The sequence below is a fragment of the Columba livia genome, chromosome 13, assembly GCF_036013475.1.
Source record: "Columba livia isolate bColLiv1 breed racing homer chromosome 13, bColLiv1.pat.W.v2, whole genome shotgun sequence".
NCBI classification, from domain to species: Eukaryota; Metazoa; Chordata; class Aves; order Columbiformes; family Columbidae; genus Columba; species Columba livia.
In genome coordinates, this window is record NC_088614.1 from 3,765,769 (window position 1) to 3,787,639 (window position 21,871).

Below are 21,871 nucleotides of genomic sequence, written 5' to 3' on the forward strand. Positions count from 1 at the left end.
TCCCATTGCTGATCATGAAAAGTATATAACTAAATCCACGTCTGTGGTGCTGAAAATTTCCTCCTAAATGCTCTCTCTTTTGGACTGATGGGATTTTTTGCAAGTATTGGTATGAAGGGGTATGTGTATAAATAGATATAGATTTTCTTCTCATGCAGTCAGGATCCATTGCTCATATACATATTATTCTAAAAATAGGAAACAAAAGCATCTGAGAAACATGGCTGAAAGGGAACAATTTGTAAACCTATAGGTTAAACTGGATTAAACTTCATCTTTCAGCAAATGCCATCTTATTTATTCAGTGTTTCTCTGGGGGATTTCCCTACCCCCTACACTTTATAGAGAGTAGTGATGTTTCTTAATTAAAAAATCAAACATGAAATGGAGGCTGCCCCACATGGCCATTCTCTTGTGGGGTTAGGATGGGCACTAAATTTCTCATGGACAGTTTATAGCTCTGTTGGACAGAGGGCACAAACGAGAGGAAAAGCTCCATATGGGGATGTCAAGTTGACATCACGCACCCGATGCCAGTGGTCATTGTCATTGCTGCCATCTGCCAGGTGTTTCCCTTTGGTGGGGTGGGGTTGGTGGACATGGTGAGAAAGGTCCTTGATCTCATTAGAAGCATCTTTTGGGTAGATATCTCTTTATTAATTCACTCACAGTGGAGACAAATATATTGGAGAAACGAGATTCTTATATCCTCTTTCCTTCCATTCTTTCTACCCAGAGCTAGAAGATTTCTGAGATTTGGGGGCTCTGTAGCTGAAGATACAGTGCAAAAAATCTTTATCTTTTCCCATAGATTGTCAGCTAAAAAGTTTAGAAAGATGGAAGAATGTTTTTACATATTTTAATTAGTATTGTAGCCAAAAAAAGTTGAAAATTTACTTGAATTTATCTACAGTTAAGGCAAAGCAAAGTATTCTTGAAAAATATTTTTTTGAGTTTTTTCATGTATTTCTACACATACTTGTGAAACACGTTGCTGCACCACTTCAGAACTCTTTGCAGTTGGACACCACCCGTGCTTTGGTTGCTGTTATTTCAACATCTGAAGGGTAGTAACAATTTAAGTTTTTCTCATATTTACTTGATTTACAATGTAAGTAATAATAGAAGCGCCAGCATTTTCAGGTTCAGTCAGCTGTCTCTTAAATCTTTTTAGTGTCAGGTTCATTGGTGTCCCACCTCTCTGTGGAACAGCAAAATGCGCTCTGCAGGCCAGCGTTAGAAGATGGATTCTGATCTAGATTCGCTTTGTAGGAGCACACACAGGGATAACGCTGGCTGTTGTCAGGCTGCCCTACTGTGTCACCAGCGATGCCTCAGGATGTTTTAGCAGCATCCTTATTTCCAATGGAACAGCTGACTTCGGAGGTGTAAAGCTCTTGGGTCAGTGACTATAAACCTTGGTTCTGTATTAAGGGCAAACTTCATTAGTGGCACAAGGCGTTTATCAACTTTTGAAAGAAGCAGCCAGGAAAGGTCTTCTAACATGCCATTGCGTGTATGCATTTGTCCAGCTGATCTATGGGGGTTTTTTTTAATTAAAATTTAACTGATATTGTCTCCCTCCCTTCCTAAATCTGGCATTCTCTTTTCAAGTTTCTTATCTGGAAACAAACTCGTTTTGTCCCTTCTACAAATGCAGTCCTGTTCTCAGCCATTACTTACGGCTGGGCACAGTCTAGTTACAGCACATGAAAGAACATCAGCAGTGACTTAATGTAAATGGGACAGACTCCTTGGGAATACGCTGGGGATTAGATGTTCAAAAGAATGAAGCACTGCTCTCTTTCCATCTGGCCACTTCATTCCACTGCCGGTCTGGGACTGGTACTTCTGAAATCTGGTTTGCAATGTCAAATATTGATGTAATTCGTTTTGTTCTTAAAAGGCAGAGTAAACCTGGGAAGGTTTTAGTCGTGCAGAGTCACAGTAAGGACAAGCATGGAACAACCGAAAGAAATGATCTCTGACAAGGCTGACAAATTTCTGGTTGGTTAATTTAAAAAAAACTAAGAAAATCTTCGAAATTACAGTTTTGGCATGAAAAGGTAGTATTTTGCTGGTGATAAAGACCAAGTTTTTACAGCTGTAAGAAGAAAACATATTTCATATTGTTATATTTCAATAAATTTATGTTTTCTGTGTCCTTTGTTTTTTTCAGTAAACTTTTTATGGTACAAATTATCAAAGTTAATCATAATAGCCAGTCAAGGATTTGTAAATTATTGGCTTTTGTTTTACAGAGTTGAAACAAAGAGATCAGAAAAGAGTCCACCTTAACCCTGTGTTATGATGGGGCATTAACCAATCCTCATTTCCCAAACACCCTTAAGTTCTGGTGAGGTTCCAGCTGGAATACTGATTTGGTGTGTATTATTTCCTCTAAAATAAGCCAAGCCAGAAGTCAAGATTTCAATGCTTTTTTTACTATAAACCAGTCCAGCTCCCTGTGTAAATGTCATGTCTTGGGTTAGGTCTGCAGAAAAGGCTCTCCCGGGAGATCATAGGGATGGTTTCCCTCTGACAGAGCAGCTCCAGATGGGGTGAGGGCAGCAGTGACCCAAAATGTTGCACGTTTTGCTCCCAGCTACTGTGACCAATCAGTCACCTGGTGTAGAAGGCAACTTAAAAGTAGGCACATTTCTGAAGTTGCTAATGCTCTAATGGGCACCCAGCTGGAAAGCAGCTGCTTTACAAATTTCTCACTCCCATTCCATTTTATCATGAATTACATTCATCCTTTCTGTCTTTTAATTTTTCTTGAAGATAAATTCAGTTCTTCAAATAACGAGAGTGACTTTTTCGGTCTTTTTTAGGGACTTTATTCCAATACCCTATCCATGTCCAAAGGAGAAGAATGTATATTTACAGCATCAATCTGAGTTTTTACTTTAGAGGTTTTCTGTGCTTTACTGAGCAACTCGGTTTGATAAAACAGATCTTTTTTTTTCTGTGGCAACTCTGAAGTTACAGAATAACACATCTTGTTACTCTACAGTATATCAGTTCACTTGCCATGCCAGTAATTTAACCACCATTGCAAATGGATAAAAAATTTAAATTGAGTATTTCTTGCTAAATTGCACTTGGAGAAACTATATTCAGCCTATTTCATTCCTTCCATAGTTTCTTTTGGATAGTTTTTATTATTATGCTTACTAGCTCATGTCTACAGTGAATGGTGTTTGGAAAAGCATTTGGATTTAAGTCTTTGCCTTGTTGAAATCCATAGAAGTTTCAACTTTGAGTTAAGCAGTATCAGGTTTTAATTGTATTGTGTTCAGCAGCGGAAGTAAATTTGTCGTTCCTGTCGATGAGATATACACTATTTAGAAAAAAGAAAAATCAAGGTTAACTTATTTGAATAATTGTTCTCATGTATGTAATCTCATATTTTCTCCATGATTTCCATAACAATTCAGATCGCTGAGAACACACTGTATTTTTTTGTATATACTCTGGCAACTGAGACTATCAGCTTGAAAAGATATGGGCTAATCGTAACACCAAGATTAGAGTAACTACACATAGCTTGCGTAATGATTTCTGGGCAGAGGAAGGGTTTGAAGGACAAAGATTAAAAAATCCAAACGTGCAAGCGCAGCTCAGTGTACCGGGTCCCTGTGCTATTAGGATTTGTGTTCACACAGCAGAGCTCTGTGTTGGAACAGTAAGAACTCATATTTGATTAGACCCAAATTTGCAAAGTTGTTGTTAATCTTAAGAATGGAAGGGGCTGTTGAAGGAAGCTGCAGCTGTTACTCGGAACAGCACCCGTGTTAGCGGTGTTGTAGCGTTTTAACCAGTGTCAGTGTGGGTTTGGTGGATGCTTTTGTCTTAGGGTGATCCAGACGCTGCTTTCACTGGGCCATTTTAAAAGAGAGTCTGAATTTCTGAATAACAGCTCAGTAACACCTTTTATTCTTGCAGGAATGGAGGGAGGGAGTAGCTCCCATACGAAACATAATCATTGCAGGAATGCTGGAGTGAGTGTGTGGGGGCGAGTGCGAACTTCTGCACACTCAGAGCATATATCCCGTCCTCCCTTTCTGAACATAGCAGTGGGCCAAGTCCACATTCCTTATGAATTTCTATGTGATCTTCCATGGTCTGTGAACTGCCGGGCACCGGCGGCTAAATTAATACTGTCTAGGAAACGGGACTGTTCATATAATCTCCTCTCTCTTAACATGCCTGTGCAGTCTGAGCCACAAATTGACCCCCGTTGATCTGATTTGCCTACACTTCTGTGGAGCAGACAAACAGCGCAATAGACCCTAATTCGCAGTACCTTATTTAGGTTCCTAGGTAATAATTCTTATTTGCATTAATCACATTCATCAGCAGGACCCGAGGCTGCCTCCTGGCTTATATGTGTTCCTCTTCCTGACAACAGAGCAAAAAAGTATCTGCTCTGAAAAACAAGTGTTTTAAGTATATTGATACTTGATACTTAATAGTTGCAAAACTTAACTGTTAGAAAGAAGACTGTTTTTCAAATCAATGGCTCACGCATTACTGTAAAATATATCGATTAAAAACAAAGCATAATGTTAGTCATTTAGTCAGTAGAGTGATGCAATACTGAAATAAATTTATCCTTTGACTTTTGCATTAACCTTTTATTGACTGCTTGCATACTCATAATTAACACACACTTTAGCTAGCTTGGTTAATTTTAGCATCGTGATCAGTGTCCTCTAATGTGGCTGATACCCTGCTCATCAAAATGTCAGTGTAGCCCAGGGGACCAGGGCCAGGCAACTGTCTGTCCCAGGGAATGTGCACCTGCCCATGGGGCAATGAGCCACCTTCCAAGGGAAAGAGTCATACTTTGTCATGATTTAATTTAACTTATGTTAATATTCAACTATTTGTAAATATTAATGAGCAAAGTCTGTTTGGCAAAAATGGACAAAAAAAGAGATTAAAAAAATCTGTAAAGTTTACAGGGGAGAGGTAGTGAGAGTATGCACCACAACAGTAACTTATTATTTCTTAAAAATGGGCTTTTCTAATTGAAACTGGCATGGATCTTGATTGTTTTAGCAAGAAGGTAGGGACCATGGAGTTTTGTGCATTCTGCACATCTTTAGACAAATGTTCCTTTCTTTGATATGCTGGTGAACATGTATCGTCAAGGTGTTAGAGCTAAATTGCTCTGAAATATATCATGGCGTTTTTTCTGCTCTGATGCTGCAAATAAGGTATGAAAGATGCCTCTTGATTTGACGTCTGTTCTGTCTCTCAGAGCATCTGTTATTTCCACTCTTAACACTTTTTGTACATACAATATACACATATTAGATCTACTATCTTTTAGAGATTTAACTTCACTTGCTCAAATAAGTTTTTAATTGATATATAATATTTTAACTTATGAATCTTGGTACTTTCCCACAACACCCTACTTCAGTGTTTGCGATTTTTCCCATATGGAGCCTCATTAATTCTTTTGTATCCATGAAGAGACAGAATTTCGGTTTAGTCTGAGTTATCATTGCTAACTTATGTTAGTTATCTTTTCCCAGATACAAAAGATACAAAAAGAATTTGAAATAATTTTGTGCAATTATTTAAATGCCTACAATTCTTCCACTTCAGTTTAAAGTGTTGCTGCCCTTTTGCAGGATCTTCTGATCCGTTACTCTGATACAAATTTAAGACCATTGCAGTAACAATTTCTCCCACAGAAATGTATTAAAATCAGTAGTGATGTACTCACCTGGAAGGGACTGTTTTCAGAAAGCACATATTGGGATGACTGCGTTCGACCTTGTGATGCCATTCAGGTGAAATGCTTAATGCACCGCTGGTGCAGCCACAACTGCTTATAACCCAGACTCTTCTCTTTAAATACGAGCAACTTGAGTTGACTTTGATGTCAGCGGATCTTGCACAGGGATTGTAATTTTGGTCACAAAATGTAAAAATGTAATGTTCATTGCTGTTCTTGCTGGTGGGATAAAGCAAAGCCATGGAAATCCTGGATGGAAAGACAAAGGAGCCCTGGGATTGCAGAACTTAGAATGCTAAGGCACTGCTTTCCCCCTCTTGACAATTTTACTACATACTGATGCAGTTCTGTTACCAGACTTGTACACTTCCATTCCTCCTGTCCCTCCTGTGGAATATGATGTGGCTGAAACCTCCCAAGTGAGGGGTTGCCAGGAGGTTGAGGCACGTGTTGGTGGTGAGGCGACCTGTCAGAGATGGCTCTGCTGGAAAGAAACATACAGAAGGGAAAGTAGCAACTGGAATATTTGCTCATGGGCTGTTCAGTCACAGCATCGCTGTGACTGCTGACACTTCTAGTGGCACGGATGCCCAAACCCCAAATGCAAGGGAAAAGCTGGTCAGTCAGGTTATGTGAGAGAGCAAGGGAAAAAGAGAAAGTACCCTGGAATGGTGAAGAAGCTAAAAGTTGGTATGTTTTCCCTCTCAGTGAAATTTCTATTGTTAATGGCAGATGTGTGAGAGAGAGAGAATGTTTATTATTAGAAGTTTTGCAGACCACATAATATGCCTGCAGTATTTACCAGCTGAGCTTCTTGATTTGTCATCTGCAATAATCTCTACATGGTTAATTTATCCACTTTTAGATTGAAATGCTTAAACTGGAATATCTTATCCTACCCAGCAAATTGAGCGTATTATTTTGTGCCAAGACAGAAAATAAAGCAAGATTTTAAAAGCCTTATAGAGTTATGCTGTAATTAGTTTCAGCTTCCTCTGCATATTAATTTTCTCCTGTTCCTTTATATAATTTGGAAAATGTCTTCAGAACATGATGGCACAATCAGTTAAGTACTTCCCAGAACTCACACACTAAACTGCATTTGCTCTAACAACTATTATAAAGCAGCCGGCAAAACAAATCCTCTGTTATTCTGTACAGTGCAGCTTATCAATGCAAACAGTTTAATATTTATGCTAAGAGGATTGTCACAAGTAGCTTCTGTTCCTTTAATTCTTGTTTTAAATAAATAATGAGAACATTTAAACACATTACTCTTCCCAGGGCCCTGAGGTCGGCTAATCTTATTATTTATGAAGTGATGTGCTACATAATAGTACTTAGTGCATGTTAACAGATGCTATTATCAGGGGCTGATGTGGAGAGCTGAAGATATATTGGAATGTTATGTGTTAATACTGTCCTTGTGGTGTAATGTACGATGGATTGAGTGCCCAGGATGCTGCCACGGCAATTAACCACACACCAACATGGGTGTAAAGCTGAAGTATGTTTTCTCATGGGGATTACACTGCCATTAATAATTCCCAAGAGAAGAAGACATCTTTCATTTGGCAACAGTCTCTTCCAGAAGGCCAATGGTGTACACAAGGAAGCTGTGTGTGTCTGAGTGGTCAGAGTTCATTCTACCGAGATGAGACACACATATATGTTGAAAACAACTTTAAAACTGTTACAGTTATGTGCTTTATAGGACATGCATTTTAGAAAATATCTTGCAAGAGATATAAGTGTATTTCTACAATTTGCTTTTTATGTCATTGAAGAACTACACAGGCCTGCGCTACATACTAAAATTATAGTAATGCTTAGCATTTTTCTTTGTCTTGCCCCATTGCAAACATCAACTAATTAATCAGCAACATGCAAATTGTTTGAGGGGAGAGGAAAAGAAAGGGGGAGAAGTCCTTCTTAAACTGTGACAGGTTTTTTTGACGCAATATGTTATATTACAGCCTAATCCTAAGAGTTGTGATGGTTGCCAATTATAAAACTTTCCTTTGCAGGCTGCAGTTAAGTTGAATATTATAATTAGATTTCAATAGCATTGATGAATAATCCATTTAATAAAAACCACTGTAATTTAAACATTTTCTCTGGGGACTAACATACACTAACCTCTTAATTTAATTTTATTGAAGTTTTGCCCACCTATTCATCATTGGAAGTTGTTATTAACCTCCATTTCCATTTATCTTTATAGAATTTTCTCTTTTTATATTGCCTTTTTCAGAGCTAAGCAGGTTGATACACTTGTAAATCTCCAGAATCTACAAAGCTAGTCCGGCTTCTTTAATATTGTTTAATCTATCCCCCCTGACCTTAATGCAGTAAATTCAGTTTAATCTTTCTCAATAATCTAGTAATACATTGGAAACTGGCAAACATTTAAATCTGATAATGGTTTAATCACATACTTTAAATAACAGCCGAGATAATGAAAAAATAATTCACCATATAAAGGTACACTAACTGAGTTTTCTCTGTGATTGGCTTTTTGAGAAATCCCTATAGAAAATACAAAGCCTACAACAGAAATCAACTTTACTCTAAATGAACAATCCGTTTGGTCAGAAGATGTGATATTTCTTTTTTATTATTATCTTTCTCTTTAAATTAATGCATAAATGTATCCTCGCTGAGTATTCAGTTTCTTGATACAGTTTTACTTGAAGTGGTTCATCTGCTTACCCTTCTTTTCAGATGCCAGTCAGAAGCGGCAGAGAGCTTGCCAGAAGACCAGAAACCAGAATGCCACCCCTACTGGACAGATGAGGACTGTAACATGCCTCTGCCATATGATCTTGAAGAAGTAATTGCTCATCTACAGAATATTGTTCAGTGGGTAGAATAGTAGGTGACCTTCCAGCCTAGAATTATTAATGTTCATCATTTGGAGAGAAGCCTTTTAGTTTAAAATAAATCTTTTCAGCTTTATGTTTCCTAGATCATATGTTATTTTATGTGACAATGCAGATTTTACCCGGTCTTCACACAGTACCTTAGTTACTGCCTCATAATAAAAAAGACCAGGCTCCCGATCTACAGAAAGAGGTAGCTAGACCTGAAGTCCAGAACACCAGCCTCGGTTCTTTCCTCTTCCACTCTAGTTCTCGTTGACCCTACAGCCCATGGATATCCATGTTTCCACAAGTTCCCTCGATGTCTGAATTCCAGCTTCTGTGAGTGCTTAGAACTGCCTCTGTCTTGGCAGACTGGAGCCACACGGGGTGTAGCTCACACTTTGACAAAGCAGAATCCATGATCTGGGCATCCTAGTGAGCGGCCAGCTGGGGCTGAGCCTGCTGGATATCTCCGGGAAAGAGCTGTGCACACAACATGGTGAATTCTTCACGCACTGAAAACAGGTACAGGAGATGGTGGAGAAAGTCCTTTATGCAATAGCTCCTTGTTAGAGTTAGGACCATCCTGACAAGACCCCAAAACTTTCATGCCATTTTTCATCATGTCAATTGAGTAGTGCCAAAGAGATTTCCAATGGGAATCCTGGTGGGCTCCCTGGAAGTCAGAATTTCTTTCCCCTCCATTCATTTTTTCTGTGTGTTGTGAATCCTATTCTAAGGCCAGGTTTCTCCGTGCATTGTTTAAAGAGCTGATAGACCTAAGTAAGGGTCCCCAATGGATTACATTTAGGTTGTGTGATACTGAGCATTGCAGCATCCGTGTTGATCTAGTGATTTACGAGAACAAAACCACAAGACTATGAGAAATGAAGCTATTTGTGATCTGTTTTGTAATAATATGCTATAAAAAGAACAATTCTGTGTTGGATTATACGGGGCACTCCTGAATGAGAGAGGGATGTGATTTTTCATTCTGCTAAGTTGCTATTTTAACTCGAGCTGGTGTACACCTTTTATATTGTCATGAAAGTGGAAGACAATCATATTATGGTGAAACAGCACTCAGTCTGTATTACCACTACAAAAGAAAAAAGTAAGACTCCGAGCTTGACGTTGCCACCAAAAAATGAAAATGCCTCCTGTGTTAATCTTGTGTTTAAAATCCCTGCTGAGGCCAGGCCTACCCAGAGCACACCAGACACTGCACTGGCAAAGCGCTCTGTGTGCAGATGAGGCTTGGACCACCAAAACTTGTACTTTTGACAGTAAAACATACGCCAGACCTCCCTGGAGCTAAAGAAGCTGTGCCAGCAAAAATTCAGTTTTAGTGGTGTCAAACTGTGTCCACACCTACCAGCTTTTGCCAGGACAATTATATCAAGTCAAAGTTGTTCCTCTTAACACCTCTGATGTAAGTGTGCCAGCAAAAGTATAAAGACCTGCATCGAGCATTGTCATTGTAGCTATGGACTTCTGCTAAAACTGTTTTCCACCCTGTAGAACGCGAGGACTCTCTGAAGAATAAATTACTATTTAAAGTAGGTTTGATTATATTATAACCTTGATCCACACATTTATCTGTTGTCTCTTGGGCCACAGATTTCTTGTTTTGAAATACTATGTTACAGGCGTAGCTTTTTCTTTCCTGCACTAGCTAAATCTGTCTTTACCGGTGGGCAAATAATGTGTTTTTTGGATTAATGCCACACTGAATACTGTTTACTTTGGAGATCACTTAGAGAAAATCTAGCTGAAGATGTGGGAATTCTGCTTTTGAAAAGGCAATTCTCACAGAAACAGATATTACTTTGGAAACGGGCAAGATGAATCCAAAGAAGCTAATGATATAACACTGTTAGCACAACATTGGAGGGGTGGGTTTGTTTGTTTATGCCGTTGCTTTATGGTTATTTTGTGTATAATTAAGCACTGCTAGAAACCATGGGGATCACAGTATTGAAATGAATCTGACAGCCATAAAGGATAGGAAGGCACATCAATGTTGAAGTTTGTAGCTGAAGTGGAGGCATAACTATTAAAAAATGATTGGCAAATAATTATTCCCAGCAGCGGTGAAGAAATACCAACTGTTGTTTGTGGGTTTTTTTCTGTTGTATTAGGAGACTGCTGGCGGCAATAATAGAATTTTTAAAAATACATGATTCTAGGCCTTCTCAATGCTGAAGATTTAAGTTAGTGAACTGGCTGAACTAGTACTTGACTCAGTGCAGTCAGCACAGCCACAGATGGCAATGACATAGAGAAATGAGCACCTTTGGAATGGATAAGACCTAAGATTCACTGGCAAAATACCAATAATCAAGTGGTTAAAGAGGATTAATGCTCTGTGTTGCATTCCAGTCTCACATCATCTAAATCAGTATAACTTGATTGTGTTCAGTTGAAAAACAGGAGTATAAGAAGGTTTCATCTCTCCAAAGCCCACAGGGATTGATAGCAAAGACATGAGTAAGGTTGATGGAACTGCTTGAAGCATGTAGCAATGCCAAAAGGTACCCTGAGAGGAGAACACAGTTAAAGGGAAATATCTGATAAAAATCTGAGAGATCAAGTGTAAATTATTACTGTGTTTGGATTATGTACTAGAAGCAGACAAATATGTTGAAGTTTTCTTTATTTTATTCAAGTAGTTATAATTTAGCTTATGTTGCAATGATACTTTAGCAATCCATTTATATTTCAGCATTAGACAACCCATTTCCATTTTGGATGAGCTGAGAAACAGCCTCTAATGGATGTTGTGTGCATAGCAACTGTGTGCCAAGGCTGGATGCTCTAGAGGCAGGAGGACCAAGGTCAGTTTTTTTCAGGGGAGAGGTAAGAGCACAAATGAGCTTCTAACATTAGATTCAGTGATTCTTTTTAAATGGTGAAGTTCACGACTTTGCTTACATTTAGTTTTCATCAGCCATGAAAGAATTAAGGTAAAATAGTTCACTTGCATGTGTGTGTCAGGCTAAATGGATTACAGAAGATACAGATCTGTTTGCCTGTCTGCACTTGCCTTTAGACAATATTCATCAATTTTACAAAAGCTACTGACTAAACATGGAACCAATACAAATGAAATGCTTGAGGCAAGGGCTTTCTTTAAAAAAATCTGATGCAGAGGTGGTTTTACACTGATAGAAAGAAAATGTTGGCAGAAAATTAAAAACTTTTGTTTCTGTAATTTGGGGGATGAAAGGTAAAGGCCGTTTTTAAGAATTCAATAGAAAACTGCTGCATTATGCCATGTAATTAGTAGTGTTTTTATAATGCTTTATTAATATCTTTGTATGTAAAAATATTTTATCCTGTAGGTTCTTTCTTCTTGTTAAAAGGTTACGTAAATATTAATCCCGATACAGTAGATTTTAAAGGCATCATGCTTATGCTCAGAGTTTTACAGCAGATTCTGATTATCGGAAGTGTAAATAAGAATGCCATGAGTAATCACCAACTGGAAACTGTCCAGGATGGGCAACATGCAACATGATAAACACCCAAATAAATTGTCTTATTGTCATCCTGATATAGCTTTAGCGTCACAGGTAATGATGCAAGATGCACTTTAAAATCATGCTGGACTTCTTAATGCTGTGGATAGATTCAGGCCTTTCAGTGCCATAACAACAGGAAAAAAAATGAAAAGAATACCAAAATCCATCACTAAAATATTGTGGTGTGTTAACAGTTAGCATTGCGCCTTTCCCCTCCCTTATTTTGGTGAAGTTCCATGGGTCTTGTGTCATGCAGTGGAATTTGGGCAAATGGAACAGAGATTGAAGTAGCCCGGGAGCTGATCTCTGAGCTGAGATGAGAGGAGGGTAAGAGAGATGATATGCCCATGAGATGCAAGGGATGTGCTTTCTCAAGGCCACAACTTTATTAGCTTAACTCATATGGGAGTCATTGAGCAGCAACTTGTACAATGTGAGTCAGGATCTTTCCCTTAACTGTTACCACCTGCTGCAAAGTTAATGTTGGCTCCTTAACCCCTGCCTGCCCCTGACAGCTGGTCCTCAGCTTTTTGCTAGGAACTGACCACTGTCCCACTGTCTTCTTGCACAAAGGTTATAGAGTTGGGAAGAGAGTGGTGGTTCCACTGTAGCAACAGGCATGAGAAAGCCCGATCCCCAGCTTCAGCCTCCACCTCTGTCCTCCTACACTTCCATGGGCTGAGAACCTCCCCATAACATCTGTTTCCCATTTGAGGTTCATGTTGCTGCAGCCCATCTTCTGAACTGCCCCACCAGGATGCTGACCTGCTCTGGGGAAGGGTTGGACAAACAAACAGAACGCTGTTCACAGTGAGGTCCCTCATCTGAAAAAAGACAACCCAGTGGAGGGAAAGCTCAGCCCTGCACAGAGGACTCCCAACCTGCATGGTTCGGGCTGTCACCTCACCCCACCTGTGAGGGCAGAGGCAATCCTGAATAAAACCACTGTTCTCTTTCGAGTCCAAGCTGAGACTCATCACTTTCGATGTGGCTGGGCTTGCATCTTAATTTACATTTAGCTGTCCTCTTCACCTTAGCCTGGGGTTATTCATCGAACAAGAGAAGATAATTTACACAATTGCAACTGTACTAAGTACAGCTGCAGAACTGGCTGAATAACATGTCAAAAGCCAACAAATAACTGATAAAATTATCACATTAAAATGCTGATGTTTGCATGTGAGCACTTCACACATGACGTGAAGACTATGTTTTATCTTCTTGTTGCTTTGGAGATAGCATTCATAATTCACATGATAGAAAAGGGTGTACTGTGCTATGGTTTACATCCTCTAATACTCCACTGGTTTTACAGTGCTTGTCCATGATGAATCAGAATTTTGTCATGAAACTTGTTCTCCTCCCCCTGCATATTGTCAAATACTTGTTTTCATGCCAACACATCTTGGTCTGATTAGTCCCCTTGATTAGAGGCTAAAGTAAAAAGTCAGGTGTATAGGATTCCCATTATCCTTTATTTCACTGCTTCTAAGAACAGGTCAGATAGAGTTATTTCAGTGAAAATGTGAACAATCAACTTCTGTTTACCATTAACCTTAAGTTTTCTTTTCTTAAAATCAAAGCAGGGCTTGGTAGGCAGTTATTTTCATACATGTCCCTTGATCAGTGGAACAATCTGTCAAAAGCCATTAAAGCCTCTATTAGGTTGAATTGCATTCAAAGCTAAACTATCCAATCATTTAAAGGGCTGTGATGATTGTTTTTAATATAGTATACATTGATTTTTCTTTCTGAGTAGTAAAATAACTTTGAGACTAAGCATGTATGACTGGGGCTTTTTGCTATCCAGCATGTCCTGAGAAGCTTGATTTCTTGTGGAAGATGAATGTCTACATAAAAAAGGAAAAAACAAATGCAGTGAAATCACCTGTATATTCTCATACTATTTTTCTCTATTTTTCCCTGCTTTGTTGTATCCATCAGGGTATAACATATATGGAATGGGAAGACATTTTCCAAGGTCCTTTGTTTGAAAGCTTCACTGAAAAATTTAACATCTAATTGCAGTGATATTTTAAAGTGTTTTTTTATCTTAAGATCTCAGGATGCTTTACACAGAGAAACTGAGGCAGAGGTCAAAAGTACAGCTGCGTTCTGACTGCAAATGCTGGAACTGAGCATCCGTAACCCTCCATCCCTGCTGTGTCTCAATTACTTCCAGTTAATCAGCTCAGTTTACAGATTAAAGATGCTCTTGTAGAACTTTTTTTTCTCCAAAGTTATAGCTGAAAATGAATCTGGAATCTGTCCCACTCATGTTGTATTTAACATATTATTTAATTGCGTAATGTATAATAATACATCTCATGTAACAGAGATCTTTCAGACCTCCTAATGTTTGATTAAACTTTCTAGTGAATCTCTTAGTTACGTTCTAAGTCCCTGAGCTCTGAGTGGGAACAGTGCATTTTATTGGGACTAATAAATTATTCCATGGAGAATATACGGATTTGCAGTATATAATGTAATAACCCACGCTCTTCTAGCTCTGTTTTAAGTACATCCAGTGCCCCCGCTATGTGGTGGTATAACTGCTGTGCTAGGAAACTCTTAACAAAATACCCAGTGGGTGTTTGGGTGCTTTTTATCAAGGTGAGGATGCATTGCTGGAACAAACTGGAATGCTGGTTATGCACCTGTTAGCACTTTTGTCTGGTACCTATTTGGTAGTCTGGTAGTACTTTACTGAGAGCACTACTTTTGTAGTTATTTTGATGAGCATCCTAATAATTTATTACCTAAACGTTATCAAAGCATTCCACAGTCCTTTCATTGCTGTTTTTTCTCTTCCATCTGATGATGCTCTTTCTTTCCCTTACGTCTCAAGATTAACAGTAATGTTAATGTTGTGTTCTTTATTAGACTGAGATGACTTTAAAGTGAGAGAACTTAAAACCAGCATTCTCTCACGTACATAGATTTTTGAAACTAATTTATTAGGATATTTTTGCTCCTTGCTCATTTGGTACTGTTGTATTTGTGTTTTATTAAGGACTGTTTATATAACACTGCAAGATATACAGTGATATTTAAGTTTGTGTTATGTATTTGCTAATTTACTGGCATTTATAAAATAAAACACTTAATCTGTTTGTCTATCATTTGTCCTCTAGAAGGTGTTAGGTCTTGCCTTCAATGCCTCATTGTTGCAGTGCATGGAAGAAGAGGGGTGTATTTTTCACACCTTCTAACCTCAGGTGCCCACAGGAGAAAATTAATTTCTGTAAGCTTCCTATGTGTTGAATAGTGCGAGGTGAGCATCTTCAGAGCAGCAAACTCAAAGATGCTCTGGTCTGCTCTTCCGTGGGGCATCTTTCTCTGCCTGAGTTGTATTCCAAGGCTGAGGTAGGTGGTATAGTTATCCCCATCTGCTAATGCTGACAATGTAATAAGGGTGAACAGATAAAAGAGAAATGGGGAATTTGCTGTTATTCTTTAAATTAACAAAATTGTGGTTATTTTGCAAGTTAATTTCTGTTACTTTGGTAAGACTCATGCTGTAAATGGATGTGACTGACTTCTAACCCCCGTAATAGTGTTTCCTTCAGTAAAAATGTCTGGTTCCTACTACCAGGTGCAGAAGATATTCTTCTGGCCATGCAACCTCGTACTTCCCATCTTTGATACAAACTCTTAGATTATGTGAGTAGTTAGAACTCAGTGCCTGCCAGCACTGCATCAGCCTGTTTGACTGTATAAACTGCTCTGTGTTTGTTGCAGTAGAGTTTGCAATTTGAAACATGTATAGTCATGTTAAACAAGGCAATATCAAAGAGGTGTGTCTTGTACGTAGTGTTAAAGGTGGTGAGGTTTTAGGGAACTTCATGTCACAGTTTTATCTCCCACTCACGGTGGATTTTGTGGAGGGTTCTGCTGTGTCAAAGGAATAGTTACCATCAGCTGTCTCCACCTCGGGGTTGTGGATTGACTGAGAGCCCAGCTACCCCAGATTCGGGTCACAGAGCAAGGCAAGCACCAACACTGCAAATTTCCTTTGATATTCTACTACTGTAGAGTACAGCAGAACGATTAGATGTGCATGTGCCCATGTGGCTGAGAGGCACTGCAGTGAGCTCTGTTACCTAGAGTCCCCTTAATGCCAAAGGCTGCGTGCCCAAGTTATTCTGCATTACTAGGATCCAGCCAAGAGGTGATGAAAGTGTGAATAACAGGCCAGGTCATTCCCTGCCAGGATGGAATGGAGTCTCCAAGCCAAAAAGAGTTGACAGCAAGCATTATTCACAGATACTCCAGCTTAGAGTCAGCATGGCATCCAAGAGGTAAGAAATTTAATTTCTTAGCCTAGAACATTCTTTCCTTTGCTTTAGAAAAAGTTTAATTAGTTTAACCAAAAGCCGGTATACAGGCAACTGAATGAAGACTTGTTTGCAAAACCAGTATTATTCTGAAACATTTCTTACAATTCATTGTAATATATATTACGTGTATGTACAAAGAGCAAGATGAGCATCCCTGGGGTGTAGAGTCCCTTAAGCTGTTCCTTTTTTTCTGGTTTTCTCAGAGCCAAAGATTCCTTAGATTTTCCTGTTAATTTTTCATAAAAATGTGTAAAACACATGGTAGTAGTGACCTTTCATAAAAAATGCAGCCATTAGGGGGTCTTTTCTGGAGGGACAGAAGCACAAGGAGACATCACTCAGGAGTAGGCATCTTCTGGGGGTGTTAAGGCACTCTTCCAGTCTCTGCAATCAAAGGCAGCTTGTCTTAAATGAGGCAGAGATTAATCAAGATACGTTTCTTGTTGAAGTTGGAATTTTACCCTAGTTCCATCCTTTCTGTAGAAAATCTCTCATGAGAACCTAAATTCTCTTTGAGGAGAGGGGCTCATAGTTGTCCTTTCATTATAAAGACTCTAGCGCTCTGTTACATACAGTTATCACCCCGCAAATAAGAGTTTCACAAAGTTGATAAGACTTTTTTTCTGAACCATAAGGTCTCAAGTTATGTTGCTGGAGTTGCAGGTGTACAGTCTAGCTGTCAGCCAGTGTCTTTATTTTGCAGACATACAGTCACAACTAGAAGTGGTATTTACTAAACATTTTCTGAAGTGTTGGATTTTTTAGTCCCAAGGTCATTCAAATTAAAGAACCACCATCTCAAAACAGAAGAACCACACAGACTTTGTAATTAGGTAAGAAAAAGTAGATACTCTGGATACTTGCTTTGTCAGTGAGTGAAGAATACAATTGTAGAGTTTGTGACTGAATCATCTTATTTACTAAAGATACCATACATGCAAGTGTTCATCTGATCTATAGGATATCCTCTTTGCACAACTATAGTCCATTTCAGCAGGTGTGTGTGAAACTTGTTGCATAAGCATCACTAAGATTTTTGAACTAATGACACTTCATAGATTAGGCTTCTGTTATTATCCTATTGCTAGTTGCTGCTTAGTTATTAAGGTGAAAATAAAGAGCACTCTTTTATAAGCCTTCATATTTTCTGTTTACAAGGATTTTACTAACATCTAATAAATTTAATGACCTCTAATAACAAGAGGAAGTGACCCTACCCTACTTCACAAATTCATAGCTTTTCAATGTGTCCTGTGGCTTTATGGCATTTCAAACTGTAGGAATGTAAAAACTGTTTAAGGAGCTGTTGCTGGGTTCAACTAGCTGCAGAAACTGTTATTTTTGTTTCTCTTTTATTGCTTAACCTCTGGGACCCAACTGTGGGCTACCTGATAAAGCAGTCATTCAGGAACTTTAAACCATACAAGCTTTGACTTGATAGACGTAGAACAAGGTCTTGTATTAAACATACATTTTTAAAACATAATTTCAAATCTGGAAATTGATTGTGGCTTGACCTACTTATTTTGAAGAGCTCACTGTTCCTTGCTTTCCTTGCTTTGCTGATATTATTAGATCTTTTGTTCTTTTACCAGAACTCCCAGCTGATAGAAGAAAAATCAATATAGTGCAAAGCTCATTGGGCAACAGCACTTTTATTAGAGTCAGGGCCACAATTAACTAACTAAGACTAAGTTATGACATTTCCACTTTTAAAGGTTACAAACACTTGTATTATGCAGCTTCTGGTCTTCTCAGAGGGCCAGAATCAAACATGCAGGTGGCAGGCTGGGAACAGAGCAGTCTTTTAAAAAATTCCCTATTACAGATTAATTTTTAGTACATGCCAATATGAGGGTTATAAACCATGCAGAATTTCTTTCCAATCTGGATTTTTAAACAAAACGTATGTCCAAAGTGACACTTCTCAGGATGTTTTATTTATCTGCATACCCTGACGTTCACTCACGTCAGTCACCTGTTGGGCACACCGGCGGCTCAGCTGCCCCTTGCAGGGTGGGTTTGGTGCTGCCCCTGTGGTACAGAGCAGGATGCTGGGGGATCTCTGAGGCTGCAGCCCTTCGAGACACCACAGCCTGAGCTAGCTCATGGTGGATTGAGGATGCTCGGAGGTCTGGAGTTCAAACACACATCTGCACAGCTAATGGGGTCAAAACATCTTCTTCCAATAATGGATTGGTTCTCTCTTGGGTAAAGTGCCTCTAAGAGAAACTGAGAGGAGATCCATCCTTAAATAAGATTTGATGCAGCCCAGGAGAATGACAATTACATCTTTTACTAACACTATTCCTAAGGCATAGTCATGCTTTGTAGGAAACAGGATGATGGAGTATGCAGGGAGCTTTTTTAGAGTAGTGACTAGTAGGTAGGTCCATGCTGTGAAAAAGTTCTGTGAGAGAGAAAATGAAGCTCACCTAAGTGGCCTTTCTGTTGGGTACAGTGAGAAGTGTCACTGTGTGGGTCACCTTGGTGAAGTCTGAGTTATTTGCTTCTTGTGTTAAGTCATCTGGTGATGGCAATGGATATTTTTATCCAACAGGTGCGAAACACAAGAGCCACCCCTGGGATTACAGTTCAGAGAGGCAGCTGAGATGTACAGTAACAGAGGCGCTCAGAAGGGGTTGCCAAAATCAAGTTAGAACTGCAGCTAGAATTGATACCTGAGCAGGGTCCCTTCAATTATACATGTGAAAGTTTGTATTCTATAGCCAAGGAAGAGGTTTGATGTACAGAGATCTAATGTGGGCATAAAAGCAGATGAAGGTGTATGTGGCTCTTTACCCCTCAGAGCCCCAAAACACAACACAAAGGGGATGATTTGAAAGGAGTTACAGGCTGGGATTTTCACATCCTTCTACAGTCCCTGCCCTGCCGGTCTGCCATGGCCTGGGCCATTTGTGTGTAGGGCTCTATAACATAAATCCTCTGCTTCCTTTAGCAGCACAGGAGCAGCAGTGTTTGCTCACCCCTCTGCCTTTCCCCGGTAACCACCCCGGCACAGTACGGTAATTACTGAAACGGCTGTGTCGTTCCTTCTTAATTCTTGTTTACTGTACATACCTTTCAGAGCCTCACAGGGTAAAAGATAAAAGAACTCAGGCTCCTGTAGTGTAAATATATCCCAGTGTTAAGGAATAATGAAAATACATTTCCTGAAATGTGCTGCAGTATTTTCTATTATTTAGAAACACTGTACATCATTATTTTACGGAGAAGTAAAATATGTAAAAACATTTCTATACAGTTCTTTTCTAAAGCTAACACAGATGCTTTTTTTCCCCCCCTTTTTTTTAAAGCAACCATTTAATAAAGTCTGACACTTAGCAATGTTTTGAAATAATTTTTGCTGCTCTGCCAGCAGTTGGATTTGCTGTGAATCTCTGAAGACAAATCCATCTACTGTGAATGTAGCAAAATTCAGCTCCATGTTGTACGTCAGGGTTGAGGACTACTTGTCAGCTCTGGCACTGTCAGATTTTATCTTTAAATATGACAGGCAATTTGTTCAGGGAGCACTTCTGAATGACAAGATATAGTGGTGTTGTAAAACATGGCACCTGTGTGGTATGCCCTGCCTTTGTGGACATCAGAGGCTATTGTTTCCTTTGCTATTAGACAGCCACAGTCACACAATAAGGTGTGTAAAACGTTCACAGAAACCTTTTAAACAGACTAGCAGGAAAGTGGATACCCTCAGGTCATTTAAGTCAGGCCATTTATCATTTTATCTTATAAACCACAACATTTGCTAAAATACGATGTAAAGAGAAAACCTAATGCTCTGCTGAGCAGTGCTGGTGCGAGCTGAGGGTTTGAACCAAGCTGTAATAAAAGGGTTTTATCTTCAAAGTGCCACGCAATAGAAAAATTAGAATTTTAACTCCTTCACAATCAGACAGGTAGCAAGCGCTTTTCAGAGGGAAGTTGGTGGCATATGGGATGAATAAGGTCCCACCAAAATGTTTACTGCAGTGGGGCTTCGTGAATGGGGTAGTAAGAGCAGGTGATGAAACTGTAATACACCTCATGTGTTTGATTTAAAAATAAATAAATAGAGGGTCATAGGGGGTAATGTTCTTACAATATGAACCCGCTCAAATTAGCAAAGTTAAACTGGAGTCATTCTGTGGATGTGCCAGTGCTGAAGTCGATGGAGGTTTTTTCCACACTGCAAGAGCCACGTTTTCATGGGAGTGGTAAGTAGTTTTCTTCAGAACATGTGTGTAAAACTGAGTAAATCCAGAAATATCTGATACTATGAAGGCATTGTGTGCAAACAAATCCCATTGTGTCTGTTCTTGCGCAATGCTGATGCTCTTGTCCTGCTGACAGCGAGAGGTGGCCAGATGCTGGAGGAAGTGGGAGGGGGGCAGCCAATTATTTTAAAAGAAAAAAAAATGCTTTAAAGGCAGTGGAAGAAGACACAAGTCTGCTCTTAGAGAGGAAAGAACTTATTTAATCTATGGTATGCATCTCAGTTTCCCTTGGTGGCCCAGGCTGAGGCTCTGTTAGGTCTGGGACGTGAGAAGTCTGGATCAAGGCCATTCTGTGTAGATTTTTTTCTGAATCCAAGAGCAAGGAAAGTATCAAAAGGTAGGGCTTTGAATTTGTATTAACGCTGTGATCAAATCATATTAGTGTCCTGTAGTCAACTGGAAGGCACACAGTAGTTGGTATTTTACTCAAGTCCTGGAAATCAGTGATTCTGTAAGGAAGTTGGTTTAGCTTTCATATAAGTAAGTAGCGCGACTTTCTGCTTAGAGCTGAATGGAATAGAAGTGAACCCTGCAAACGCAAACACTAGGTGGCAAATACAGAGATCCTGATTAAAAACATATAATAATAACAAAAGCACAGTCTCTATTGTTGCAGCCTGCCTCATTCGTAACATTTAGCGGTTGTACTATTTGGGCATGTGTGATAGGGTGGGATCAGTGGTTAAAGAGATACAGAATATATGCAGTCGGACCTCTCATTGTAAGGATTTGGCATAGTTTAAATATAATTTGTGTTTCTTATTCTGAATGGAAATTAAGTACCATATTCTCACTCCTTTAAAGGAAATTCTGCAGATAAAGAAGAGAGGTAGCCTGAGTTATTTCCTTTGCAAGAGAACAAACTATTTGTTATGTTCACTCTTGGTATAATTTCCTCATCTTCAGTAGAAGAATATGATACATTTGTTTTTAAAATAGCATCATTGTGTCCAGATATTTATTAATTCTTCGGAGATATTTCATTTGTTTCTTTTATTCCATACGAGGTTGCCATAATTTTAGAACCACCGGGAAAACTCTAAATTCATCTTATCTAAGCAAAGATGTTTTGACAGTTAGGTCCATAATCTAAGATAACAAATGAAAAGGA

General features: G+C 39.1%; 1 protein-coding gene across 13 annotated transcripts in view; it reads left to right on the forward strand.

The window, feature by feature from the left end:
- The window catches only part of FTO (FTO alpha-ketoglutarate dependent dioxygenase), a 431,926-nt gene that overhangs the window by 222,291 nt on the left and 187,764 nt on the right, over positions 1–21,871 (forward strand). For 9 of the 13 annotated variants that reach the window (XM_065028676.1, XM_065028665.1, XM_065028666.1 and 6 more), the window contains one exon: positions 8,480–15,262. Coding sequence is in view for 9 of the 13 variants with exons in the window: in XM_065028666.1 (XP_064884738.1) it covers positions 8,480–8,630 (151 nt within the window). In the remaining 4 variants the exon portion in view is untranslated. Of the gene's footprint in view, positions 1–8,479; positions 17,317–21,871 lie in introns of those variants that run through there. The other 4 variants (XM_065028675.1, XM_065028671.1, XM_065028667.1 and 1 more) reach the window with 3 other exon arrangements.